Genomic DNA, 15,284 nt, shown 5'->3' with positions numbered 1-15,284 from the left:
ATTGTTCCACACAATGCTTGAAATTTGAGCAGTTTTTCATCTGTACTATTACGATAAGCATAAGTCGTGTTGCAGTCGAGGTATTTAGAATGTGATACCTGTTCAAAAATAATAACTGCTACCTTTAACTTGGATGCTACTTTACCAATTTGTGTGTCCCTAACCTAATCCAGTTATTCAACTGGAGAAAAAGGACCTACAGTCTAATGTGATCTCTGAACCACTTTTGTTATTGGTGGCTCCTCACATCATTAAGAGGAGAACGCTCGATTAAGGGCAGATTGAAAATTTCCATTGTGCGATTTGATCTTGAAATGTTTCAGTTTCCAAGCACGCATTTTGCCGCTGACAAAGCTGTTCAATAACTTCACTGCTAATTAATATTTTGGCTTTACTGGGTATTTACCTCAAAAGGCCATAATTATCACTTTATAAAATGAAATTTTCAGTTTTTATTCTGTACATATTTGCTTCAGTCAAAGTACAGCTATCTTGAAGACATCTTCACTACAACTACAACATTCAGAATAAACACTTTCACAGAATTGTCAATAATGTAAAACATTAGTCACACACCAAAGTGCAAGCTGTACTGTAGCAGTGCTGTCATTTTGAAAAGATGAGCACCATGCAGAACAGGGGGACCACACCAAGTGATCAAAAAGTCACAGAAAATGTGAAAAAAAATTATTTGAAAAATGTATGTATTAGTTTTGCAGGCTGTTGAAGCTATCTACTGAAGGAGCTGCATGAGCTGAAAGAAATTTTGACATCAACGGATGCAGAATTGAAGATAACAGAAAGATGTTGGGGATGTTGTGCATTGCAACGAGAACAAATCTAATCCAAACTGCAAATACAAAGCTATGGGGGCCAGCTTTTAACATTTTACAAAAACAATGAAAGGGAGACATAAACCACTCACTCACAATTTACGGGAGATCTGTGATCTCTATGCAGACATCTGGTGGCACGTATCTCCGGACGGGGTCATCGCTACGTATTTTGCAGCCCTAGGCAAGAATTGAAAAATGACTCTCCCTCTTTGTTTACTACCATTGGTCACCCCGATATGACCCCCCTCCTCTCCACCATCACCAAAGGCATGACAATACCAATTTCCTATTACACTTTTAATCATTGAATTAAGGTGACCAGACATCATCATTTTCTGGGGACAGTCAATTTTCATGCTTTGTCCTGTCCTCAGTTTCTTACTTTTTGTCCTCAATTTTTGGAATTTCCCAAAATAAATGAATTAGTGGCTCATTTTTTTCACTGTTTGATTTGAAATTAAATACAGGGATTAAAAAAAAAAAAAAGACCTGATTTTGGATGGCAATAGTTACGAAATATGGAACGCACCAGCAAGGAAATGTGTGCTGTTTGAATGGGCATGGCCTAGAGTTCATTCAATTGCTGTTAGATGTAAGTCAATGTATCTTCTCAGTTTGCGTCAGTCAGACGTAAGATGGCATGCAGTCAACAGAAGGTGTTTTGTATGTTTGCAAAGAGTGAATCAGTGACTATTACCAGCCAGTGTGCTTTTTGTCGGTGTTTGGCACTGATCTGCTTGCACTCAAAACCATTTGTCACTGGTATTGCCAATTCGAAGGCAAGATACTTGTGCAAAGGTAAGAGTATGATCTCTTCTTTTTTCAGGAAAAAGCTGTGACTGGAATGAGCTACCATCAAATGCTGCATAATTAGAATTATTCACAACTACAGGAGGACTCTGGTGACTTCATTTTCTGACAGGCTGGAACTCCACCACATTGCCCAACATTGCACATCAGCTTCCCAATGACACTCTGCCTCAACGCCGGATAGAGTGCGTGGGACTCCGAGACACTGCTCTGCATTCTCGGCCCCCAAGACTGCCAGACATGACCCGGTGCAATTTTCTTCTTGTGAGGACGACATAGAAGTACTGAAGATCAAAATAACAGCTGCCATAACTTCTGTAAAAGCAGCTCCATTATATAAAGTCTATGACGAATGTGGCTATCATCTAAGTGTCAATCGTGCTGCAGCTAGTCGACACAGAGCATTTGTATTTGCATAGCTAAAACTTTAATATTTTGTGAGTATTTTGCTATTCATCCCGTGTTTGTAGCATGTTTTTATAGATAAATATGGAGTTGTGAAATCAGGTCATTCTTTTTGAAACACCACATATTTCCGCCCTCTGCCACCCTATGCGGCTCCCTAGTCTTTCCTAATGGCACAAATGGCGCCGCCTCTGGAAAAGTATTTGTCGAATCCGTGGCACACAAAATCGCTGCTGCATTACATTCCAAAGATGGACTGACGACTATTAGGCAAGAGGTCACGATGTTTTGGCTCATCAATTTCCGTCACGTCAGTTGCATACCTCTGCCCCCGTGGCGGCCCCGTCCGCATCGCGACAGCTGTCGCCGTCGGAGCGCAGGAAGGAGTAGGTGTAGGAGGAACTCGACTGCCCCCGCCCCCGCAGCCCGGACCCCGAGCCGCTGTCCTCTGCTTCCGTCTCCTCCTCGCCCGATGTGCGGCAGCATTTCTGTGAGCCGTCTGACGCGCCCTGCACAGAATGCGGACACGCGTTACACTCGCCGTAGTGAATTATTCCTGAAAAAAGCTCTACAGGTATCGAGTAAGATCACATTAAGATTTCAACTCGGCACAAAGACTGACAACTTGCATTAAGTGTACATAAATTTAAAATTGCGCATGCCACAGAATGTAGAAAAGTGGTAACCTGGAACTACAATATCAGTGAATCACAATAGTAATCAGTCAACTCTTACAAATACTTGCATGTAACACTTTTGTAAGCATGTGAAATGGAACAATCCCTCGGGCCAGTCATAGTTAAAGTAGTTGGCTCACTTCGGTTCACTGGTACGATACTAGGGAAATGCAGTCAGTTTGAAGCTTATAAATCATTCGTGTGTTCCACCTCAGAATACTGCTAAAGTGTGCGGTACCTGTACAAAGTAGAAGTAACAAGGGATACTGGACGTGAACAGACAAGGCTGCCACGAATGGTCTCAGGTCTGTTCGACCCAAGGGAAAGAATCGTGGAAATCCAGAATGAGAGTTTCACTCTGCAGCGGAGTGTGCGCTGATATCAAACTTCCTGGCAGATTAAAACTGTGTGCCAGGCCGAGACTCGAACTCGGGACTTTTGTCTATCGCGGGCAAGTACTCTACCAACTGAGCTACTCAAGCACTACTCACGACCTGTCCTCATAGCTTTACTTCCGCCAGTATCTCGTCTCCTACCTTCCAAACTTAACAGAAACTCTCCTGCGAACCCTGCAGAACTAGCACTCCTGAAAGAAAGGATATAGCGGAGACATGGCTTAGCCACAGCCTGGGGGATGTTTCCAGAATGAGAATTTCACTCTGCAGCGGAGTGTGCGCTGATATGAAACTTCCTGGCAGATTAAAACTGTGTGCCCGACCGAGACTCATTTGTATCTTAACGCTCATTTCATACCGGTAACACCTGGTAAGTTGCCATATTTGACCTCCTTTCTTCTCGAAATCACTTCGTCAGCACGTCGCAGGTGCCACAAAGTGCACAGCAACAGATGTTATCCCAAGTCGAAAGCACACATACGATTGAATGTTTCAACTTCTGTAGGTGCAATTGTGACCATCGTATGCCGTTTCACACACAGATCTGTGGTCATATTCGTTCTGGTACAACGTGTAGCAGCAGGGTGTAGGTAGTGACTTTAAACAATGTGCTCACTGTGCACTGAAAGGAACTGTAGACAGGCTGAAATATTATTGTATCTCATTGCTACCCATCAGAACCTCTCGGAGAGCATTAAAGATGCTTCCAAATTACATACACAAATAACTACTATTTCAGTATACATAGAATTCGAAAACGATGCTTTGCTGATTAACACTGATCTTATGTGAGAAACACAATATAAATGTGAAATTAATATTGTAACTAATAGAAAGAAATGTAGCACATGGTCAGGATGTACCAGTAAACCTATCATCATAAAATTACTACAGCAAATTAAATAGAACATATAAATAAAGCACGTCAATTGAATCTCCGATATATGTTAGCACTAAAATTCAGGCACTAGTTGATTTGTTATAAACAAATTTAGAAATGTAATTGTTACCTGTAACATAATTAGTCAGAAAATGTTATATTAACTCGTAACTAAGTTGAAAATAGGTTCACCTTGTTCAGCACTGAGACTGGAAATTTTTAGCAATGTGTATCTCATATTCGGTTTAACTTTTAATTGTGATTTTAGATAAAATTGTAATTTTCATTGTATGTAATTGTTAACAAAAGTATAAATACAGGTCACCCAGGCGCCTCGGAGCACTCGTTTTTTGGCTAGGGTTGCGAGCAAATGTATTGTAGGTTCACTCTTTTGTCAATTGTTGTGAACTCTGTGTCGTTTGATGGCAACTTTTGGTAAACGTGACGTAACCGGTACAGTTCACTAGGCTCAGACACCAGAGTCCTGGAAATATATTGGTGTTAAAACTGCACTGTACTTTGAAATTTATTTGGGAGTCTTCCGCAATCCTTTTCACAGGCTGCACAGTGACGAGACGAATCCGGGAATTTTACAAAACCCCAAAAACTACCGTATTTATTCCAATCTATGCCGCACCTGAAAAATGAGACTCGAAATCAATGGAAAAAAAATTTCCCTAATCTAAGCCACACCTGAAATTTGAGACTCGAAATTCAAGGGTAGAGAAAAGTTTTAGGCCGCACCTCCAAATCGAAACAAAGTTGGTCCATTGTAATATGAGACACAATTTAGGTCAAATGAATGACGATACAGCTACAGTAGTTTGGTTTGAGTCTTAAGCTTAGCAGTTAAGCTTTACCAGGTAGCTACTGCTATGCGTCAAGCGCTCCGTCCGTATTTATACGGGTACCCTTCCTTTTTCACGTGCTTCGTCTGGTTTGAATTGATTGCTTATTTTTCTTTGATGTGATAAGCGCCGTTCTCTTTGTTACAGGTGTTTACGTCACTCTAAGCTGAAAATGCATGAGTTTAGTGAAAATTTTTCTCCGTTTGAAAATCTTTGCAGGCGCCTCTTTAGTACATTACATTCTGCACAGAAATTAGAGTCATCTTAGATTTAAAAATCTAGTCAGTTGTCGTGCTTCATTCCTGACTGTATCACTATTCGGCATAAGAATAATACGAATATAAACATGACACGATATGTATATTCTTCCGCGTTTTCTGCTGTCTCACTCTCGTTTTGTAGTTTATTAGGCAGACAGGATTTAAATGGGATTGCAGCAAACACGAAAGAATACATTGGCAAAATGTTTATATTTGTATTATTCCTATGGTGAAGAGAATACTGCATGTGATTCACAATTCATAAAAGTTCCTATTAGTAACCATCTCTTGTCACAGGTAGGAAAAAATTCAGAACATAGAGTTGACCATATTGACATACATCCCAAACAGTCTTGCCAGTCAGATTTTCGTAGTACATTGAAAGGCTGCTACATTCGAAGATGAACAATACAGAATTTGTATTTACTTCGTTGGATAATGTATGAAAATGTAGTGGTCGAAACTCGGGGTGGAGAAAAAAGCTGGTCTTTCACCTTTTTTTTTTTTTTTTTTGGTAAATCTATTTACTGACGCAGAGGTTTTTGCGCCAGTATTTATCTTTATGCCTGTGTTGCGCTACATATATTTGACGGCAAAAGTTAGTTGTGGCGGCACCTACCGACATTTTACAGAACTTCCGCTTACTTTGTACTCGATTCTAAGACGCAGGCGGTTTTTTGGATTACAAAAACCGGAAAAAAAGTGCGGCTTAGATTCGAGTAAATACGGTAAACAACTCTCAATGTCGGTAGAAATGACGTGAAAACAACAGTGCACCGACTGGGCATTTCACGCAAAACATTTGCAATGCGGAGGTGGGAAAACATAAACATCTCAACATGGCGGAGGAGCCGTAGACAGGCACTTGCCGATACTAAACCGGACTCACCCTGTTGAGCACGGAAGCTGCGACAGAGGCCGCACTGGAGCCGGGCTCCACTTTGACGGAAGTGGCACAGGAGGCGGGCCGCGGCAGTGGCGGTGGCGGCTGGTGTTGGTACGACTGGTGGTGCTGTCGGTGCTGGTTTTGGTGCTGCTGCCCGACGGAGCTCTGCTGGCAGGCCGACTCCGGCAGCGGCACCGGCGCCGACACTCCGCTCCTGGCTGCTCCCGTCAGCTTCTCGGCAGAAGAGACAGTCAGCGGCTGCGGTGGTGGTGGCACAGCAAAACGCGGCAATTCGAGTGAGGGCGAGAGCGAGAGCGTGCGTGTGCGGCAAAACGGGAGGTGCGGCCGGCCCCTGTGACGTTCTCGTAATTCCCGCACTGCCGTAATACGATTTTGTGTACCCGTAGTTTTCGAAAATTGAAAATTAACAGTATTGACAGTTAGGCACTGTTGCGGACACCATTTTAACGGTGCAACTGACAAGCGCAGTCAGCCCGCAAAAGTGCGTCGGCACCGCAGGTAGCAGTCCGACGAGTGCTCGCGTGTCGTGTGTTGTACCCTGTGACGTATACGGACTTAAATGTCAAATGCTGTGGCACCCTTAAGTAATTACTTCAAGGATGCAGACTGCATATAACTAACAAGGGAACCTCCCCATCGCACCCCCCTCAGATTTGGTTATAAGTTAGCACAGCAGATAGGCCTTGAAAAACTGAACACAGATCAATCGAAAAAACAGAAAGAAGTTGTGTGGAACTATGAAAAAATAAACAAAATATACAAACTGAGTAGTCCATGCGCAAGATAGGCAACATTTAGGATAATGTGAGCTCAGGAGCGCCGTGGTTAGCGTGAGCAGCTGCGGAACTAGAGGTCCTTGGTTCAAGTCTTCCCTCGAGTGAAAAGTTTAATTTTTTATTTTCCGACAATTATCAGAGTTCAGGCACCCACACATAATCAACTTCGCTCTCCAAAATTCCAGGACTGTTGAGATTTGCTTGGACATATACAGGATTTGACAGTCTACACACGGAAAAAATTTGAAAACATTAAAAACATATGTTTTGGCAGAACACAGAGAAAACTGTGCAACTGTGAAACTGTTGCATTCATTTGTTGCAGTTTATCTGACACACTCTTATGTTTTCATCACTTTTTTGGGAGTTATTATCACATCTACAAGAAAACCTAAATCGGGCAAGGTACAAGAATCCTTTCACCCATTCGCCAAGTGTGCAAGTTATGTGGGTCGACGACATATTCCTGTCATGTGACACACATGTCATCATCAGTGTCGTATAGAATATATCAGATGTGTTTTCCTGTGGAGGAATCGGTTGACCTATGACCTTGCGATCAAATACTTTCAGTTCCCATTGGAGAGGCACGTCCTTTCGTCTACTAATCGCACGGTTTTGCGGTGCGGTCGCAAAACACAGACACTAAACTTATTACAGTGAACAGAGATGTCAATAAACGAATCGACAGATCATAAATTTGCAAAAATAAAGTAAGTAAACTTTCGCTCGAGGGAAGACTCGAACCAAGGACCTCTGGATCCAGAGCTGCTCACGCTAACCACGGGACCATGGCACTTTTGTGCTCACATCATCATTGATGTTGCCTATCTTGCCCACAGACTACTCAGTTTGTATATTTTGCTTATTTTTTCGTAGTTCCACACAATTTCTTCCTGTTTTCTCGATTGATCTGTGTTCAGTTTTTCAAGGCCTATCCACTGTGCCACATTATAACTAACTCTGAGGAGGGGTGCGATGGGGAGGTTCCCTTGTAAGTATAAACATCAGCTGTTAATTGATGGCCGTGCTTTATAAGTATCACCTTCGCAGCCAATTTGTTTGCGTCGTTGCCTTTGGTGTGAAAGGACTCGGGTTCAGATACTTTCTGAGCTAGGGAGATATGAAATGGCCTCGTCAGGCCGAATAAGAAGCTGCTCGAGTATTAAAGGACGGCAGTGTGAGGATTCGTCTACTGGCAGTAACAGCTGGAGGGCTCAGTGACATGTCAATTGCACGCCCCACGATCACAGATCACTCCTCGTAAGCAGAAAATGGTCAGTCGTAACAGGTCTAAGGTCTAATCTGTGAGTGGTGCTAAGAAAGTAGTAACCCGTACCCCAAGTTCAGCCTGAAATGGGATACTGTCTCTCCAACATCCTCCCTACACCACGCACTGTTGCCTGCCATCACAGATAACAGCCTGGGCAAACCATAGCCTGGGCAAACCCTATCACATTCCCAAACCATTAGCCCTACCACAAGGTTCCTACCCGTGCAATCGTCCTCACTATAAAACTTGGCCCACTCGCCCTCCTACCACCACCTACTCGAGCCTTGACACTACTAGATCCTACAATTGCACGGGCAGAGGGCATGTCAAATGACACATGCTCTGTTCACTGCACAACACTTTATACAGGGTGTTACAAAAAGGTACGGCCAAACTTTCAGGAAACATTCCTCACACACAAAGAAAGAAAATATGTTATGTCGACAAGTGTCCGGAAACGCTTACTTTCCATGTTAGAGCTCATTTTATTACTTCTCTTCAAATCACATTAACCATGGAAATGAAACACACAGCAACAGAACGTACCAGCGTGACTTCAAACACTCTGTTACAGGAAATGTTCAAAATGTCCACCGTTAGCGAGGATACGAGCATCCACCCTCTGTCGCACGGAATCCCTGATGCGCTGATGCAGCCCTGGAGAATGGCGTATTGTATCACAGCCGTCCACAATACGAGCACCAAGAGTCTCTACATTTGGTACCGGGGTTGCGTAGACAAGAGCTTTCAAATGCCCCCATAAATGAAAGTCAAGAGGGTTGAGGTCAGGAGAGCGTGGAGGCCACGGAATTGGTCCGCCTCTACCAATCCGTCGGTCACCGAATCTGTTGTTGAGAAGCGTACGAACCCTTCGACTGAAATGTGCAGGAGCTCCATCGTGCATGAACCACATGTTGTGTCGTACTTGTAAAGGCACATGTTCTAGCAGCACAGGTAGAGTATCCCGTATGAAATCGTGATAACGTGCTCCATTGAGCATAGGTGGAAGAACATACTGACGAAACTAAAATGAGCTCTAACATGGAAATTAAGCGTTTCCGGACACATGTCCACATAACATCTTTTTTTTTTTATTTGTGTGTGAGGAATGTTTCCTGAAAGTTTGGCCGTACCTTTTTGTAACGCCCTGTATAGGCACGACCACCACTACACTGGCTGAGCATACGAATGAGCACGGAACAACTGCCCGACTAGGCATGCCTGGCAGCCACCCGCCGAGAACATTCTGCAGTACGACTTGAGGAACTTTGGTGCCTGCCACCACTGCGTCACATGCACTACTCAAGTCCCCCAATTCAAAATTAGTTTCCCCGTTCTCCAGGGATGGCAACTTGCCCACCAAAACATCCTCACATCCTGACACCGTCCTCGACTTAATTCCTGCTAATGCGTGTCTCCCTCTTTTTTCACTATATATAAACACAAGAACCCAGTAAATCTTCAGATGTAGCCCATCACAATAGGGCTGTCTTTCACGAGTGAACAGCTAAAGTACTGCAGAATATCAATAGAATTTGAGGTCAATGCCATATAGGTGACTTAACAGAGACTTATAAGAAAGTACATGTAAATTGAAATGGGATCACTAATATGAGCTGCAGTGGGACAATAAGCAGAATCAGCAGCGATGAATGAAAATGTGTGCCGGACCGGAATTCGAACCCAGGAACTCGCGCTTACTAGGCAGGTGCAGTAACCACTGCGCCATCGGAAACACAGTGTTATCACAACTGCACGAACTGTCTCGGTACACCTCACGGCCGAGCGCCACATATCCACAGTGCCTGTCCATTATACTCCTGTTCGCTTTTTAGAGATCCCACAGGATGTCGGACATATTTGTGCATTCGCACTGAAGGAATTGGATCCGTTGCCCAGCCAGGCTTATCAATTATTTGAATGCACAGTGCCCGTTCTATCTCAGCATGCCTCGTGCCCGATTCACATTCCCACAAACACCACCTATCCGCAGTCCCTGTATAACGGACACGAAGTGCGAATAGGTACCACTCGACGGTAGTGTGGGTCGGCTGTGAGGCGTACCGAGACAGTCCGTGCAGTTGCGATACCGCTGCGTCCCAAATGCCGCAGTGGTTAACGCACCTGCCTAGTAAGCAGGAGATCCCAGGTTCGAATCCCAGTCCGGTACACATTTTCGTTCGTAGCTGCTGATTCCACTTAACGCCGCACTGCAGCTGATTGCAATGATCCCGCTTCGATTTGCATATAGTGTTTCACAGCTGCTGGATCTGTGTGGTGTCTGTTCTTTCAAAAGAATACACCCTGTGCATTCAAATAATTATTAAAACGTTACTGTGACAGTGTTCAGTCGTAGACCATTGGCAGATCACAGAGAAAGGCAGTTGATATCAAGTGATACAGACACTATAACTGTAATTGGTTGGATGCATAACAGTGTATACGAACTAGCGGTAGCCAATGATAATACTGCTACAGAGAACTCAATTGTGAAGTTACAATACTGCATTTGTCTGCTGCATGCACCATGTGGGAGGGATTAATTAATGCTTCCTATAGGGTGCAGGTTCCTACTTTTTAAAACTCTGAAGTACACTCCTAAGTTAACAACTGACGTCTACTCCTGGTCCTTTCTGCTCTGCAATAAACTTCAGTCCCTATATGCCACTAAACTTCAATGAAGTAGTTATTAACTGGTGCTACACAAGTCAACATTTAATTTCACATATATCGAAGGGCAACAATGACTGCAGAACACGCAACACTCGCAAGTGCATACAGCGCCTGCCACTTTTCACGCCAACTAACTGTGGTTGCCAGTTACATTCTTACGGTGGCACCTGCAACAGTACTGAACTTGCGACATCACTCATTTAAAATTGTTCAAAACTACAGATTCGTGAAAGCGTATTACGGGAATGCAGGAGTTACGGGAACCTCACACCCTGTCGTTGGGTGCCAGCCAGACCCCAGCTGCAGTCCCCTTGTCTACAAGGATGTACCCAAAAATAACCAGATTCACAACTCGGCGCCCACACCCTTCCTATCAATATTTCTTCCCGACACTCTGCGAGCATAATTTCTTGAGTGAGTCAGCAGTGTTAAATGCAGACTTTGATCACTGTCGGTTGACTGGTGGACAACGAAATTCTGTGACGCGATGTAAGATGGATTTTTACAAAACGACATGCAACACTTTTATCCTCTTAGGTCGACCAAAAGATGTTTGTGGAAACTGAAAGCTCAGTTTAGGTAGTCTAAGTGTGGGGCACCACTGAGCACAGTTTGACTTAATGTACGTGCACATGGGGTGCAAAACCTACCAACTCCGGAAATCGGAAAGATGTGACGGAAACTGCACTGGGGAGACTCACTCGTACTTTTGTGCCGCGGGTTGGTGGTGCCTCGGAAGTCTCAGAGAAAAAAGGACACTGGCAAGAATTTAGACAACTGAACATTTGAAGATCATACCCGAGAACTGTCATGCGGTCACTTCACTACTGAATGTCAAAGCATCACATATGCACATTTCTATGCATTGAAAGCTACACCTTACGAATCACATATGTCACCTGCCATTATAAATGTAGATGTGAAATGGAAACATCGTAGTTATAACAGAGAAGAGTTAACACAAACCCGATTGCGTCATTTCGATAGCTTAAATAGAACAGGGCTCTCTTTCAACACCCACTACAACTGCAACAGGACAAGAAGGCTCACTGCACGGTTTAATGGCACTGCATAGCTGGTCCACTGCAGAATTAGCTTCAATAATGTCAGCTGAAGTGACAGATTATGTAAGGAGTGGATCACACCGTAACCTAATAACCTATTTACATTCCAGTGATTGTTGCAAAAATCAGGACTTTCCCACATTTGCCATTTTACTGGCAGAGAGCGGAAGGGATTCTTTTTTCATTTTTACAACAAAGATTATTACAGCAATTCCTTGAGGAGTTATAACTTAAGCAAAACACTAGAGTCGTAGTCAGTCGAGACCTAACAGAGGATAATAGGACGAGAGAGAGAAGGATCTCAAAGTGATGCAATCTTTTACCTACACCGTTTCGCATCCACCTGGAAGACATCACAGGTGACTGCACAAGGTTTGCCGAATCTGAGAAGGAGAAATGGTGGATAACTTAAATTGCAAATTTACAGACTTCAGAATGAAAAAAGTAATAAAAATACCGAAACTATGATACTGGTTACAAAATACAAGTACTTGTAAAATATTATAATGGAGGACCTAATGTGTGGCACACACATAAGATCAAAAATAATGTTGGACACAAAAAGATTCCTATGTGGGCCAATGAATAATCAAGTCCAAGTTGGTGTAATGCTAATGGAGCATTGCGCAAACATGTTGAAGGAGAATTTCACAGCATTATAGAGGCTTATCTCACTAGGGGTAAGATAGATACTGCCTACAGGTAAATTAAAGAGACCTTTGGAGAAAAAAGAACCACTCGTATGAATATCAAGATCTCGGATGGAAACCCAGTTCTAAGCAAAGAAGGGAAAGCAGAACAGTGGAAGGAGTATATAGAGGGTCTATACAAGCGTGATGTACTTGAGGACAATATTATGGAAATGGAAGATGATGTAAATGAAGATGAAATGGGAGATACGATACTGCGTGAAGAATCTGACAGAGCACTGAAAGACCTGAGTCGAAACAAGGCCCCGGGAGTAGACAACATTCCTTTAGAACTACTGACAGCCTTGGGAGAGCCAGTCCTGACAAAACTCTAGCATCTGGTGAGTAAGATGTATGAGACATGCGAAATACCCTCAGACTTCAAGAAGAATATAATAATTCCAATCCCAAAGAAAGCAGGTGTTGACAGATGTGAAAATTACCGAACTATCAGTTTAATAAGTCACGGCTACAAAATACTAAAGCAAATTCTTTACAGACGAATGGAAAAACTGGTAGACGCTGACCTCGGGGAAGATCAGTTTGGATTCTGCAGAAATGTTGGACCACGCGAGGCAATACTGACCCTACGACTTATCTTAGAAAATAGATTAAGGAAAGGCAAACCTACGTTTCTAGCATTTGTAGACTTGGAGAAAGTTTTTGATAATGTTGACTGGAATACTCTGTTTCAAATTCTGAAGGTGGCAGGGGTAAAATACAGGGAGCGAAAGGCTATTTACAATTTGTACAGAAAGCAGATGGCAGTTATAAGCGTCGAGGGACATGAAAGGGAAGCAGTCGTTGGGAAGGGAGTGAGACAGGGTTGTAGCCAATGTTATTCAATCTGTATGTTAAGCAAGCAGTAAAGGAAACAAAAGAAAAATTTGGAGTAGGAATTAAACTCCATGGAGAAGAACTTTGAAATTCGCCGATAACATTGTAATTCTGTCAGAGACAGCAGAGGACCTGGAAGAGCAGTTGAACGGAATGGCCATTGTTTTGAAAGGAAGATATAAGATGAACATCAACAAAAGCAAAACGAGCATAATGGAATGTAGTCAAATTAAATCGGGCGATGCTGAGGGAATTAGATTAGGAAATGAGACACTTAAAGTAGTAAAGGAGTTTTGCTATTTGGGGAGCAAAATAACATGATGGTCGAAGTAGAGAGGATATAAAATGTAGACTGGCAATGGCAAGGAAAGCGTTTCTGGAGAAGAGAAATTTATTAACATCGAGTACAGATTTAAGTGTCAGGAAGTCCTTTCTGATAGTATTTGTATGGAGTGTAGCCATGTATGGAAGTGAAAGATGGACGATAAATAGTTTGGACAAGAAGGGAATAGAAGCTTTCGAAAAGTGGTGCTACAGAAGAATGCTGAAGATTAGATGGGTAGGTCACATAACTAATGAGGAAGTATTGAACAGAATTGGAGAGAAGAGGAGTTTGTGGTACAAATTGACTAGAAGAAGGGATCAGTTAGTAGGACATGTTCTGAGACATCGAGGGATCACCAATTTAGTATTAAAGGGCTGCGTGGAGGGTAAAAATTGTTGAGGGAGACGAAGAGATGAATACACTAAGCAGATTCAGAAGGATGTAGGCTGCAGTAGGTACTGGGAGATGAAGAAGCTTGCACAGGATAGAGTAGCATGGAGAGCTGCATCAAACCAGTCTCAGGACTGAATACCACACAACAACAACTCCCGGGATGCTCCGCAAGATGACAAGTTGGACATGGAGGCACTTATTTCTCTGATTAAGTACAATGATGCACATACATGTCCTCTAAATTCATAATTTATACACTGTCCAGTCACATTAGCGTGATCACATGACAAAGGCGAATAATCACCTTTTGAAGTGCAGAACGCTGCGATTAGTGCAAGAAGAAAGTCAGTAGGGTTCTGGAATGTACTGGTAGGGACGTGGAACCATTATCGACTCAATGTGGCAGGCAATTGCACAAGTTTCTCTACTGAGGATACGTGTCACAGACAGCTCTAGTGACGTGGCTGCACAGATTCTCCATTGGGTTAAAATGTGGGGAGTTTGAGGGCCAGGGGATGACGATAAACTCTTTGAACCGCACACATACAGTGTGATCTGTGTGACTCACTGCACTGTTCTGTCGGTAGATGCCATCGTGCCGAGGAAAAACAAACTGCACGTAGGGGTGGACACAGTCCCTGAGGATAGATGCATACATCTACATCTACATACATACTCCGCAATCCACCATACGGTGCGTGGCGGAGGGTATCTCGTACCACAACTAGCACCTTCTCTCCCTGTTCCACTGGGAAACAGAACGAGGGAAAAATGACTGCCTCAAATGCTAGTTTTCTAAGTTTCCTCAGTAGCGATTCAGAAAAAGAACGGCTCCTTTCCTCTAGAGACTCCTACCCGAGTTCCTGAAGCATTTCCGTAACACTCGAGTGATGATCAAACCTACCAGTAACAAACCTAGCAGCCCGCCTCTGAATTGCTTCTACGTCCTCCCTCAATCCGACCTGATAGGGATCCCATACGCTCGAGCAGTACTTGAGAGTAGGTCGTATTAGTGTTTTATAAATGGTCTCCTTTACAGATGAACCACATCTTCCCAAAATTCTACCAATGAACCGAAGACGACTATCCACCTTCCCCACAACTGCCATTACATGTTTGTCCCACTTCATATTGCTCTGAAATGTTACGTACAAATATTTAATTGACGTGACTGTGTCAAGCGCTACACTACTAATGGAGTATTCAAATATTACAGGATTCTTTTTCCTATACATC

The 15,284-nt window shown here is 43.2% G+C and overlaps 1 protein-coding gene across 1 annotated transcript in view; it reads right to left on the bottom strand.

Moving 5' to 3' along the window:
• Positions 1–15,284, bottom strand: part of LOC124720239 (period circadian protein) — a 200,965-nt gene that overhangs the window by 18,804 nt on the left and 166,877 nt on the right. Inside the window, exons 19-20 of the mRNA XM_047245556.1 lie at positions 6,001–6,228; positions 2,375–2,560 (exon numbers count right to left, since the gene is read on the bottom strand). Of these exons, the coding sequence (XP_047101512.1) occupies positions 2,375–2,560; positions 6,001–6,228 (414 nt within the window). The remainder of the gene's footprint in view (positions 1–2,374; positions 2,561–6,000; positions 6,229–15,284) is intronic.

This window comes from Schistocerca piceifrons, chromosome 11 (assembly GCF_021461385.2).
Source record: "Schistocerca piceifrons isolate TAMUIC-IGC-003096 chromosome 11, iqSchPice1.1, whole genome shotgun sequence".
Lineage (NCBI taxonomy): Eukaryota > Metazoa > Arthropoda > Insecta > Orthoptera > Acrididae > Schistocerca > Schistocerca piceifrons.
Note: the sequence above shows the minus strand (reverse complement) of the source record. Positions and strands in the feature narration are given on the sequence as shown.